The 13,082-nt window shown below is 46.5% G+C and overlaps 1 protein-coding gene across 3 annotated transcripts in view; it reads left to right on the forward strand.

The window, feature by feature from the left end:
- Positions 1-13,082, forward strand: part of LOC115164955 (semaphorin-6A) — a 91,025-nt gene that overhangs the window by 55,821 nt on the left and 22,122 nt on the right. For all 3 annotated transcript variants that reach the window (XM_029717913.1, XM_029717914.1, XM_029717915.1), the window contains exons 7-16: positions 3,060-3,150; positions 4,314-4,433; positions 4,790-4,878; positions 5,851-6,068; positions 6,737-6,868; positions 7,751-7,906; positions 9,300-9,473; positions 10,794-10,934; positions 11,088-11,165; positions 12,802-12,860. In XM_029717913.1, coding sequence (XP_029573773.1) covers positions 3,060-3,150; positions 4,314-4,433; positions 4,790-4,878; positions 5,851-6,068; positions 6,737-6,868; positions 7,751-7,906; positions 9,300-9,473; positions 10,794-10,934; positions 11,088-11,165; positions 12,802-12,860 — 1,258 coding nt within the window. The remainder of the gene's footprint in view (positions 1-3,059; positions 3,151-4,313; positions 4,434-4,789; positions 4,879-5,850; positions 6,069-6,736; positions 6,869-7,750; positions 7,907-9,299; positions 9,474-10,793; positions 10,935-11,087; positions 11,166-12,801; positions 12,861-13,082) is intronic.

A 13,082-nucleotide genomic window follows, 5' to 3' on the forward strand; every position in this document is an offset into this window, starting at 1 on the left:
AAGCCAGCTCCTCTGTCGGCGCCGACACTTGTGTACCCGGACCGTTCAGACAGACACCTTGGCAGCCGTGGGCCGCTCCCCAGAGCCGAAGCACAGCTCGCTTTGTGTAATAAAGCCTCCCTCCCCAGCTGCCTGATGTACGACTTGTGTCCATTACATCACCTGTTGCCGGGCGGAGCAGGGGAGTGCTGCTGAGAGGCCCAGTTGATATTGATCAGCCGTGGTGTATAGCCCCCCCACCTCCTGTATAGCCCCAGCCCCAGTCCCTGCCTCAGCTCCTGCCTCATCCCCTGCCTCAGCCTGACCCCTGCCTCACCCCAGCCCCTGCCCCAGTCCCTGACTCAGCTCCTGCCTCATCCCCTGCCTCACTCAGCCTGACCCCCTGCCTCACCCCTGCCCCAGCCCCTGCATCAGCCCCTGCCTCAGCCTCACCCCCGCCTCAGCTCCTGCCTCTGCATCAGCTTCACCTCAGCCTCACCCCTTGCCTCAGCCCCTGCCTCAGCCCCTGCCTCAATCTCACCCCCTGCCTCACCCCCTGACTCAGTCTCACCCCCTGCCTCAGCCCCAACCCCTGCCCCAGCCTGAGCGTGACAGGTAGCTGAGAGATGGAGCATGGCTGTCTCAGTGGGAGAGTCAGTGCACTGAATATGTGCACACTCTGATTTACCATAGCAGTGATAAACCCTGTACGATAACAACATAGACATGCAATGACAAGGCCCCTTTCCAGTGTGGAAGCAACCAATTAAAATGCATTTGAGGGCCATGCTAGAGATATGTTTATTTTCTATTTGTATTATTAATTTGCACACAGGGCCTTAATCCTTGAGTTAATTAATTCATTTACATCCTCAAGGATAGGTCTAGCTTCCCATGTGTTTAATTGTTTATGGAAAAATACAATTGTTTTTTCAGGAGCGACAACATAACTGTGTATCCCTTTCCTCTTTGCTGCTTGATAGTGGATTGACCATAAAAATATCTCACGATTGCCTGGGAGTCTCTTCCTTCTGTTCAAATGGCAGGAATAGATCACTGACAGAGAGCCAAGCACACAGTAGACAGAGGTCATTGCCATGGTGAAATTAAACAGGCAAGAGTGGGGCCTCCCTCCCTCCCCCCTCCCTCCACCCCCCCCCCCTCAGTGATAGTGCTTCAACCCCCACAGTGATAGCATAGTGCTTCAACCCCCACAGTGATAGCATAGTGCCTCAACCCCCCACAGTGATAGCATAGTGCCTCAACAACCACAGTGATAGCATAGTGCCGCAACCCCCCACAGTGATAGCATAGTGCCTCAACCCCCACAGTGATAGCATAGTGCCTCAACAACCACAGTGATAGCATAGTGCCGCAACCCCCCACAGTGATAGCATAGTGCCTCAACCCCCACAGTGATAGCATAGTGCCTCAACAACCACAGTGATAGCATAGTGCCTCAACCCCCACAGTGATAGCATAGTGCCTCAACCCCCACAGTGATAGCATAGTGCCTCAACCCCCACAGTGATAGCATAGTGCCTCAACCCCCACAGTGATAGCATAGTGCCTCAACCCCCACAGTGATAGCATAGTGCCTCAACAACCACAGTGATAGCATAGTGCCGCAACCCCCCACAGTGATAGCATAGTGCCTCAACAACCACAGTGATAGCATAGTGCCTCAACCCCCACAGTGATAGCATAGTGCCTCAACCCCCACAGTGATAGCATAGTGCCTCAACAACCACAGTGATAGCATAGTGCCTCAACAACCACAGTGATAGCATAGTGCCTCAACCCCCACAGTGATAGCATAGTGCCTCAACCCCCCACAGTGATAGCATAGTGCCTCAACCCCCACAGTGATAGCATAGTGCCTCAACAACCACAGTGATAACATAGTGCCTCAACAACCACAGTGATAGCATAGTGCCTCAACCCCCCACAGTGAAACAGTTGAAATTACTGCCCTCAGACTAGTGACATCATATCAGTAATAGAACAACTTTCCCTGTCTTGAAAATGTGTATCTTTTAAAAGGGCCTCTGTTTATACAATTATTCATATCTTGATAGCTGAGAGAAAAATCCAATGCTGGTGCTGGTTGTCGTAATGTAAGGTCAAAAGTAATTTTCACTGCCACATCAGCTTCAACTATTTCTCCGGCAGCGCTCTCAGCACTCAGAGTGTGTGACCGTTTTAGTGGGCAGATGATAGGTGTTTCCACAGAGACAGGAATAGAAAATAAAATGGCCTCTTTAGAGACCAAAAAGTGTGGTGTAAGCGCGTCACCTTTCTTAGAAAACTGCAGTCTTTGTGAGAGAAAACGCCTCTATGTAACTCTGTTAGTGACCTTGACCTCAGCCCAGTGTCCTTGACCTCAGCCCAGTGTCCTTGACCTCAGCCCAGTGTCCTTGACCTCAGCGCAGTGTCCTTGACCTCAGCGCAGTGTCCTTGACCTCAGCGCAGTGATCTTGACCTCAGCGCAGTGACCTTGACCTCAGCACAGTGATCTTGACCTCAGCGCAGTGACCTTGACCTCAGACCAGTGACCTTGACCTCATCCCAGTGATCTTGACCTCAGCCCGTACTCTGTATGAAAGACTGTAGTCGTGCCCACTGGGGATGACACGGCACCCATGGGGGAGGTAACTGACCTTTCACCCGGATATGATCCTCAGCCACTACCACTCCACTGTTGTGTTAAATATGATGCCATGGAAAATGCTTTATTTCCAATGAGGATAGGGTTGGGTTGGGATTTCAATGGTTTGGGTTGGGATTTCAATTGGTTTGGGTTGGGATTTCAATGGGTTTGGTTGGGATTTCAATGGTTTGGGTTGGGATTTCAATGGGTTGGTTTGTGATTTCAATGGGTTGGGTTGGGATTTCAATGGGTTGTGGGATGGGGTGGGATGGGATGGGGTGGGATGGGGATGAGGTGGGATGGGATGGGGATGGGGTGGGATGGGGATGGGGATGGGGTGGGGTGGGGTGGGATGGGGTGGGGTTGGGATGGGGTGACTGCTAGCTTTTGGGTGGATTTTCCTCTGACCCTTTTTCTCTCTCCACTGTAGATGGACACCATGGATGCTGTAGGGGAGGACATCAGTGGGATGGCGCGGTGCCCATATGATGCTAAGCACTCCAACGTCGCCCTGTTCGCTGGTGAGAGACCTTAACTAATGTGTTACTGGAATGTGGATGTGGTCTGGGAAAATATAGGTTACCTTTTTAGTCTAAAGAAGTAACCTAAAGAATCTTGCATTACCACATCAACATGAGTGAAAGGTATGCATTACGTTAAGTGTTTAATGTACAGTGTCTATTTTATGTACAGCAGTACTGTGTGTCTAAGACAATATCTCCCTCTGGGAAATGACAGTTAATCTTATCATATTCAACCAAGGACATTAAACTAGTTGTATGAATGATATGTCAAGATCATTTTAAATTCCACTGTATCTCTCAGTAATCATGTCATTATACAAGGCATATCACTTCAAAGATGAGCCTTTTCCTTTAGTCATTAAACATTAGCTGGATAGGAAAGTCTTTCTCTTTTTGAGCGTAACGTTGCATTAGAAACACTAGGGTGCATTTAATACTCTGTGGCCTATTTTAATAGTAATACACTAGCAGTAGGTCAGTAATAAGGGGCAGTCTGTTACATGCTGTTGAACAAATTGTTGAACTCTGGGCCAATTTGTTCTGTGTTTCTGGGAGGAATCTGCTGCTTGGCAGATGTAAGTTTGTGGGCAGCTTGGAAACACATGAAGCTATTGTGGTTTTACACCCCCCCAAAAAAACTGGAATATTCTCCCGAATCTGGGGATTAAAAATCAATAGAAAAGACGAAACCCCGAATGAGTCAGCTTTCCGTTCGTGAGTTACAGCTCCTCCAGCCGAGGAGCCGTAATAGTGATTCACTCTTACTGATATTCAGTGTGAACTGATTTATGGGATGTGAGTTTCTCTGTGTAAAGCCAACGCAGAGTAAATGCCTTTAGATGACCAGTTAATTTGTAGCAGCGGAATTGGAATGGGAATCTCTGAGTAATCAAGAGGGTTCTTTGCTATCCTTTCAATTATGTAGTTAAAGTTTCCAATGCAGCCATCCAATTGAAGCTGAGGGGCTGAGGTCATTCTCATTGCAGATACTGTTTGCATTGAGGAGCGTGTGTGTGTGTGTGTGTGTGTGTGTGTGTGTGTGTTAAATGAGGATCGTTTTTGTGCGTAGCCATTCCTCTTGTCGTGTTTGTGTTTGTTCTGCCCATGACTGGTACAGTGGCCGACTTCTTATCCCTTATCCCTCTCTCTTCTCTCTCCAGATGGAAAGCTCTACTCCGCAACAGTAACAGATTTCCTAGCGATCGATGCAGTCATTTATCGTAGCCTTGGAGACAGCCCAACTTTGCGCACTGTCAAACACGACTCCAAATGTCTCAAAGGTGAGGAGAGTCATCGGATACAAAGGCCTGATGGTTGAAAGACAGAGACACACCACAATGAGTGACGGGTTGGAAAACAAATCAGAGTTGATGCTGTCACTCTCATAACCAGTCCCATAGCAGTTATGTACTAAGTAAATAGGCCTCCTCTAGGAATGCCAACATGACCAGGTTGTCAAAGCTGAATGAATAGATCCCACATGTAAATAGCCCCTTAATAGAGATGATGGATTGAGCTACTCCAAGTGCTGTGCTTGGGCTGGGCCTCACTGTATGCTGTGATTGATACTTCAGGTATAGGATGTAAAATGGGTGTTGATCTGTTTTGTGATGATATGTCTGCTTTTGTTTTTCAGAGCCATATTTCGTACAGGCAGTTAACTACGGTGACTTCATCTACTTCTTCTATCGAGAAATTGGCATGGAGTACAACACAATGGGAAAGGTAAGCTGTCTGGGGCTGAGGGCTACATCCTCCTGAACAGGAGAGACAGGATGTGCTTTGTGAAGTAAACAGGAAGTGGGTGTATCAAGTATCTGGAAAGGCGGTCAGTATGACCAAAATGGTGAAACCTTTTCGATTTTCAGGATGTAGGCCTAAAAATAGTTGCAAATGCATGTCAGTGATGCCTGGAAAGTCATTTTGAAGTCTAAATATATTCTCTGACTCGCACTGCGTGCTACTGGTTAACCTGTTGCTTACTCTGGCTGTTTCCTCAAAGGATTTTGAAGTTTTTCTCCAAAATGAGACAGACAGGAATGGGAGGAAAGGAAAATGAGCTGATTCTTCATTCAAGGTTTTAGACTAAAGGGATATGAGACGTTTTGATTCATCCTTTCATTTCAGTTTGCATGGAGAAGGTTACATTGTATCCTATAAGGAAAATACCACATGGAAATGAATTACATAAACATTATATTATTTTGAATAATCGTGGAGCGGGGGAAAAAATATTTACACCCAATTCCGTCTGACGTGTTATACTGCACATGAATACAAAGTGAAATTCTCTGGTTATTTTGAAAGGAATATCACTATATAAGAAAGAATGCAGAGTGGTGTGACGTATGGTTTGGTGGGTGATGTGGGGTAGAGGAATGGTACTCCCTGATTCATTTATTTGACAATCTGAAACATAAGTTCCACAGTCATTAATAATGTGGGCTGTTGTATATTTATGCATGGTGAATATTTTTAAGACCATGGCTCTGGTCTGCGAGACCTGCTTAGTTACAGAGACCTAATAATCATAAGCTGTACCTTCTGTGAGTGTGCTGGTTGGCGCATAAGGAAACCAGCCAGACAACAGGTGTGTTTCTGGGAACACCCACTGTGTGTGTGTGTGTGTGTGTGTGTGTGTGTGTGTGTGTGTGTGTGTGTGTGTGTGTGTGTGTGTGTGTGTGTGTGTGTGTTCAGGTGGTGTTCCCCCGGGTGGCCAGGGTGTGTAAGAATGACAAGGGCGGCTCCCAGAGAGTTCTGGAGAAACAGTGGACCTCCTTCCTGAAGACCCGTCTCAACTGCTCCATCCCGGGAGACTCCCACTTCTATTTCAACATCCTGCAGGCCGTCACCGACGTCATCCACATCAACGGTCGCGATGTCGTCATGGCAACCTTCTCCACACCTCACAACAGGTACGATTGTCCGGCGGCCACGCTGTCACAATAGTTTTGGCACTTTTGTCAGGTGCATAATGTTATTCCTGCATAATGTATATTGAGAATGGAGAATCATTTAAGCAGGGAGTTTATATCTAAATATAAATTATAAAGGAGCTGTAGTACTGCAACATATTGTAAATCCCATTTTATGGCGTTTCTTAGGCAATAAGACAATTGCTTGTGACAATGCAATTGAGCATGGTTAATGGGCATTAAAAGTCAATGAAGCGGCTTGGAATTCCTATAAGCGCATTTGATCCGGGCATGAATTGCAGTTAGTGAGTGAAATGAGAGGGAACACATTTTGACTGGAGGTAGCATTCTGAATTTATTAGCTATTAATTTAACCAAGTGCTTTGGCAGCATGGCGTGCCTCTCGCTCTGAACATAGCCAACGCTGGCTGATTACTGAGATTTACAGTCTGGGCCACAAGGTTAGCAGAATAACAGCTCTGTAACCGTCACAATCCTGCCCTTGTACATGATGTCTCTCAATGCCAAGGCAGCTGAAATGCCCCTTTCGAAACGTCCAGGAAATAGACAAGTGATTCAGAGCTATGCTATGCACAGTTTGCACACAGTGGAATCATATCAATTGGACTGAGAAAAGTTCTTTTTTGTGGGGGGTGATGTTTCTACAGCATTCCTGGGTCAGCTGTCTGCGCCTATGACATGGCTGATGTGGCCAACGCGTTCACGGGACGTTTTAAAGAGCAGAAGTCCCCGGATTCAACCTGGACACCTGTTCCTGAGGAGAAGGTTCCAAAACCAAGGTATGCCCCCCCCCCCACCCCCCACCCAACCACACACACGCACGCACACACACACACCAGCAACAAACACACATTCAAAAACACACACACACCGGCAGCATGAAAGAAGTTCGATATCAGCAAATGAAGCATGAGATCATTTTCCAGATGGCTGCCTACTTCTACAAATGCACCAGCCTGATCAATCTCCATCTCTGCGTTCCTAATTACCCGGCAAAGAGCAGCTCCTTTTCTCTTCTGAAATGTACGTTTAAAAACCGTGATCTGTGGAGGGGGATGGTACTGTAATTGGTGTCTCTCCCCATATGGCTGGCGATAATGTGAAGCGCAACAGGATACCACCCCTGGTGATTAGCATAACATTATGTGTTTGTGTGAAACAAGGTCAGGTGTTAATGTGATCTGAAATCTACGTCTCGTTTATTCAATTTACTTTCTGTCGACGTTATCAGCAGACAAACAGAAGGGAGTTTTCACAACGTTGCCCAGGTTTTTATCCCCCACCCTCTTCTGCAGCAGCAGACATGCGATGTGTCTTCATCTCTGATCTGTCTCTGTTGCTTTTCATGTACTGTAGACCTTACTACATTGTGCACTGTCTACCATGGAAAATAATTGAATCAGGGCCGGTCTCCATGCCAGGCCACAGAATCCACCCAAGTTATCCATCAAGAAAAGAAAGGTACCGCTCTACTGTAATAGTGCAGCAAAACCTTTTCAATAAAGCTATCAAGAGGTGAGATGTCTTCGAACGGATCTCCTATCAAAGGCAGCTTCACTTTTACAGGGCCTCCTCCTCTGCTACTCTGTCCTTGTAAAGAGATCAAATGGCTGCTCTCTGACTCCCACTGTTTGATTCCCTGATACTTTCATCCACTTCAGGCCCGGGTGTTGTGCTGGCACTCCGTCCTTAGAGAAGTACAAGGTGTCCAACGAGTTCCCTGACGACACCCTGAACTTCATCAAGCAGCACCCTCTCATGGATGAAGCTGTGCCCTCTATCACTAACAGGCCCTGGTTTCTCAAGACCATGGTGCGGTGAGTAAAGCCTCAATAGCTAGGATGTTACTCTAGTTAGCGCGCTAGCTAGGTCTGGGTTATAGGTGGTGTTTATCAAGGTTATACGTGCATTATGCATTACTATATTTGTAATTACCAGTGGTATCATTAAATACATAAATCTTAGCTACAATTTCTATAAAAATGTCATGGCACATAGCAAAGCGTTACGTTACATGTTGTTAAGAGGGTTATATACGTCAAAAGCAGGTACTTTTATAAGGCCATATGGTGGAAGGTGGTTTTATTATCTATGTCACAGCCTCTGTGTGTAGTATGACTCTAACACAGGAAGTCAGCTGCAAACTGAATCTGTAATAGGACCTTATCTCATATATACCCCAAAGGGACATTATAGAATTTTAGCTTTTGTTACAAATTGGACTATCAAAATCCTATCAACTATGAAAACCTATTCCATTATATGTTCTAGTGGCTAGCCAGGCACAATCTGTATGGAGGTAGACTGGATTCAAGGATATCCCTCTTGAAATGTCCTATTATTCTGGACATTGTCCTTGAGGTTGTTGTTATTCTTAACGGGACAGAATCATTGACATACTGTAATACTTGAGATTACTGTTATTGTTGATGGTGCAAAACCATGGGCTTAGTGAATAAAGACATTCAATGTCATTTCAAACCAGACAGTCTGAGTGGGAGAGAAGAAGGCCTTATCTTACTGATTTGATTGTGATGTGAGCATTTACTCAGATAATGTAAACGATTAAGTCGGTGCTTTCATTCCAGCGAAGGCATACACATGTTTTATATCTCATGACCTTGTGTGAAAAGATCTAGTCTTTCAATGGCAGAATGGAAAAGGATGTGTGGTCCACTAAATTGCTGAAAAATATATTTGTAATATATTTGTCTTTAATCCTTTCCATCTCACTGAATTAATAGCCATGCAAATGTATTTGCATACGGATCTGCAGATTATACATGGTTTTGATAACAGTAGGAGCTCCATGATACAAATCTAATTGGAGATACTTAAGCAATAAGGCCCGAGGGGGTGTGGTATATGGCCAATATACCACGACTAAGGGCTGTTCTTAAGCACGGCGCAACGCGGAGTGGCTGGATACAGCCCTTAGCCGTGGTATATTGGCCATATACCACAAACCCCGAGAAGCCTTATTGCTATTATAAACTGGTTACCAATGTCATTAGAGCAGTACAAATAAATGTTTTGTCATACCCGTGGTATACGGTATGATATACCATGGCTGTTAGCCAATCAGCATTCAGGGCTCGAACCACCCAGTTTATAATACTAGATAGCACACAGTGGAGTTCCGTCTTAAAATTAAGAAATTAGGTATAAATCCATAAACGTGTTCTTCCCGGTGTTCCATATCTGTTCTAGATACCGGCTGACCCGGATCGCTGTAGACAATGCAGCGGGACCCTATCGGAATCACACCGTCGTTTTCCTGGGATCAGAGAAGGGGATCATTCTTAAATTCCTGGCCAAGATGAACAGTGGTTTCCTGAATGACAGTCTCTTCCTTGAGGAGCTTAACGTGTATAACCCAGAGAAGTATGTATTCCATAAGCTAGACACGCTACCCACCACAGCACCACCTCCCCAGCACCACTACACCAGCACCACTACACCAGCACCACTACACCAGCACCACTACACCAGCATCACTACACCAGCATCACTACACCAGCATCACTACACCAGCATCACTACACCAGCACCACTAACCCAGCACCACTAACCCAGCACCACTAACCCAGCACCACTCTACCAGCACCACTCTACCAGCACCACTAACCCAGCACCACTAACCCAGCACCACTATTCCAGCACCACTATCCCAGCACCACTAACCCAGCTCCACTAACCCAGCACCACTACACCAGCACCACCTTCCCAGCACCACAACACAAGCACCGCTATACCAGCACCCCTACTCCAGCACCCCTACTCCAGCACCCCTACTCCAGCACCACTATTCCAGCACCACTATTCCAGCACCACTATTCCAGCACCACAGCACCACTAACCCAGCATCACTAACCCAGCACCACTACACCAGCCCCACTACACCAGCGCACCAGATGGCTACTCTATCATTTAAAGAGTTTCATCAGGTTACACTCTGCACTGACCACAGCTACTAAATTAAAGAGGCCGGTCCCGGATCTTCAGTAACACGGACTCAGACCACACAACTCTACTCTTACAAATGCAGTACGATTAAAGGAAACAGAGAGGGACTGCTAGTCATTCAATCCAGCCTGAGATCTCATCCTAATACATTATAAAGGGGCTTTTGGAATATTTGGAAAGGAAGTAAATGAGGGGAAAATGTGCCTGGGCCTTGCCAAAGCAAATAGATGAGAGGCTTGATGATAGGGTAGAGTCAATGAGAAGGGGATGAGAGGCAGGGCTTTTAAGGTGAAAGGCGTTTGTGTTTGTTATCCAACGACGTAGAGTCATGTGACATGGGTGGGTGTGGGGTGAACGACAAGCCCCCCCCCCTTTTCTTCCTGGCATGGGCAGAGCAGTCTCTGGCCCTCAGCCATCTGGACGGAGCGGATAGCGTAGGTGACTTTGCTGGGTGGGATCAGGATCTGGGTTTGGCCACCGCGCATTACATAGTGTAGATGGACTGTAAACCCTAATTGAGGGCTGTAATCCCGGGCTGGAGATAAATCCCTCCTCTAGGGTAGATGGATGCTCTGCACGGTGGGATTAGCGTGGACTCTCTTATGCCCTGCAGACAAAGATGCTATGGTGGGGCTTTGAGTGCCTATCAACAGAGAGAGACTGGGGCTGTTTGAAGTGTTCTGTTAGTGCTGACAACTCCTGCTGTCTGTCTGTCTCTCTGCCCTGCCCCCAATCCAGGTGCAGCATCGACGGTGTGGATGACAAGCGGATCGTCAGCATGCAGATGGACAGCCAGGGACACTCTCTGTTTGTGGCCTTTTCCTCCTGTGTAGTCAAGGTGCCGCTCTCTCGCTGCGAGAAACATGGCAAATGCAAAAAGTAGGTTTATAAATTAAACCCTTCATCCATCCATTCTCTTCGAGTCAGGACTTTATTTGTGCGTTTGTAATGTCCTAACCAATCAGTCTTCAGGAAAATAAAACGCTATGAAGGTACACGTTGTGATGAGAGTGCTGTGTGCGTTTCCTCCAGATCATGTATTGCCTCCAGGGATCCCTACTGCGGCTGGGTGTCCGAGGGAGCATGCAGACAGGTGGTGCTCGACCCAAAGTAAGTTACTGCTCACTCCACTATCATACTATCTATTTCACGTACGGTAATCATAACATCATTTGTGCCGTATGATGACTGGTGTCCTCAATGACGTCAATCCAGCTACTGTATACATTTTTAGTTTCTATGATTAGTCACATTTTTGTGGTGCTCTGTATTTTCTTCCAACTGAAAGGGCCATTGAAAAGGCTGATGGAAGGAAAGGGATATTGCCCTGGGGCTGGGGCTTGGGAGGAGGGGGACTTGGCAGTCACCGTCATTTGTGGCTATATTTATGAAGCAGAACTAGATGTGTTTTGAAAAAAACAGCATATGGAGTTTCGGTGGACGAAACCCATTTAAGAGATGAAGTCATAATAAACAGAACAGCTTTTGATGTTAAATTAATTTGATCCCAGCCAAATGATTGGTCTCGCATGCTACAGTACTATATCCTATTATAATTTCTAAAGCCCTGGCCTCTCGACTGTTCTGATTGAGTTTCCACTTTGGAAATTGAGTAGACAGAGGTTAGATGACCTCAGTTTTACTGTACAATATTTCTAAGTGAGTGAGTGAGGATCTGAGCTCTATGATCAGTAGGTTCTGTGGCGAGCGATTGAAAGCATTTGGCTGGACGTGTCTCAGTGTTTAAAGGCCCAATGCAGCCATTTGTATCTCAATATCAAATCATTTTTTAACAATTAAGTACCTGTTTTCAATTAAAATGGTCAAAAATAAACTAATATAGCTTCCTAGCAAAGAGCAATTTCTCAAGCAAGAATTTAGCTAGGATTGTCTGGGAGTGGTCTGAGTGGGGAGGGGAAAACAGGCCCTAGAGTCTCTCTCTCTCTCTCTCTCTCTCTCTCTCTCTCTCTCTCTCTCTCTCTCTCGACCAACTTGTATATGACGTGGGTCTGCTGTATATTACCAGGTGACATCTTGCACCACCCTCCAAGGCTAGATAAGTCAACATCAGATTAAAAACTACATAGCATGTGTGTTTCCTCTTACTGCATTTCAGCAAAAATTATTCAATCAATACTCTACTTCTGATTTGAAGCCTGGTAAACCAGGCTGTGTAGAGCATGATCCATGCTCTGATTGTAAGCAGTGGTCCAGGCAGTAAAGGCTGTCATCCTTGACTGTAATCTCCTTGACAGTTGGCGCTCTGTTTCACTGCATGGTTGGTGGTCCTTCAGGAATGTTGGGTGTGGGCTGCTGGGAGAAAATAGTATTCACCTTCCTACCGCTTCATTGGCCTAGTCCTTGGCCCTGATGCGTGTGATTGGACCATGGACCCATATCGGTCCTGTGGTGCCTGATCTGTCCAGGCCTGTGCTCATCCTGATCTGTCCAGGCCTGTATGAGTTCTGATCTGTCCAGGCCTGTGTGAGTTCTGATCTGTCCAGGCCTGTGTAAGTTCTGATCTGTCCAGGCCTGTATGAGTTCTGATCTGTCCAGGCCTGTATGAGTTCTGATCTGTCCAGGCCTGTGTGAGTTCTGATCTGTCCAGGCCTGTATGAGTTCTGATCTGTCCAGGCCTGTGTGAGTTCTGATCTGTCCAGGCCTGTATGAGTTCTGATCTGTCCAGGCCTGTATGAGTCCTGTGTGAGTCCAGTCGTTCACTATGATGTCTCTGTTCATTATGCAGATCGGCCTTCGAGCAGGACGTGGAGCATGGCAACACAGATGGACTGGGAGACTGCCAAAGTAAGCAGGCCTCTTCCCTCTGTTGATCTGGGCTCAATGTGCCTCTGTCCTGCAGGACAGGGACGTGTCTCTCACCCCACCATACACAACAGCACACACAAACATTGTACACACACACACGCACATACACACGCACACACACACAGCACATACTCCCCTAAAGAGTCCACAACCACTCTGTATAGACTAGAGTACATAGCTCTGTGTTGCTTTGTGGTTAAT

Source organism: Salmo trutta, chromosome 27 (genome assembly GCF_901001165.1).
Source record: "Salmo trutta chromosome 27, fSalTru1.1, whole genome shotgun sequence".
NCBI lineage: Eukaryota > Metazoa > Chordata > Actinopteri > Salmoniformes > Salmonidae > Salmo > Salmo trutta.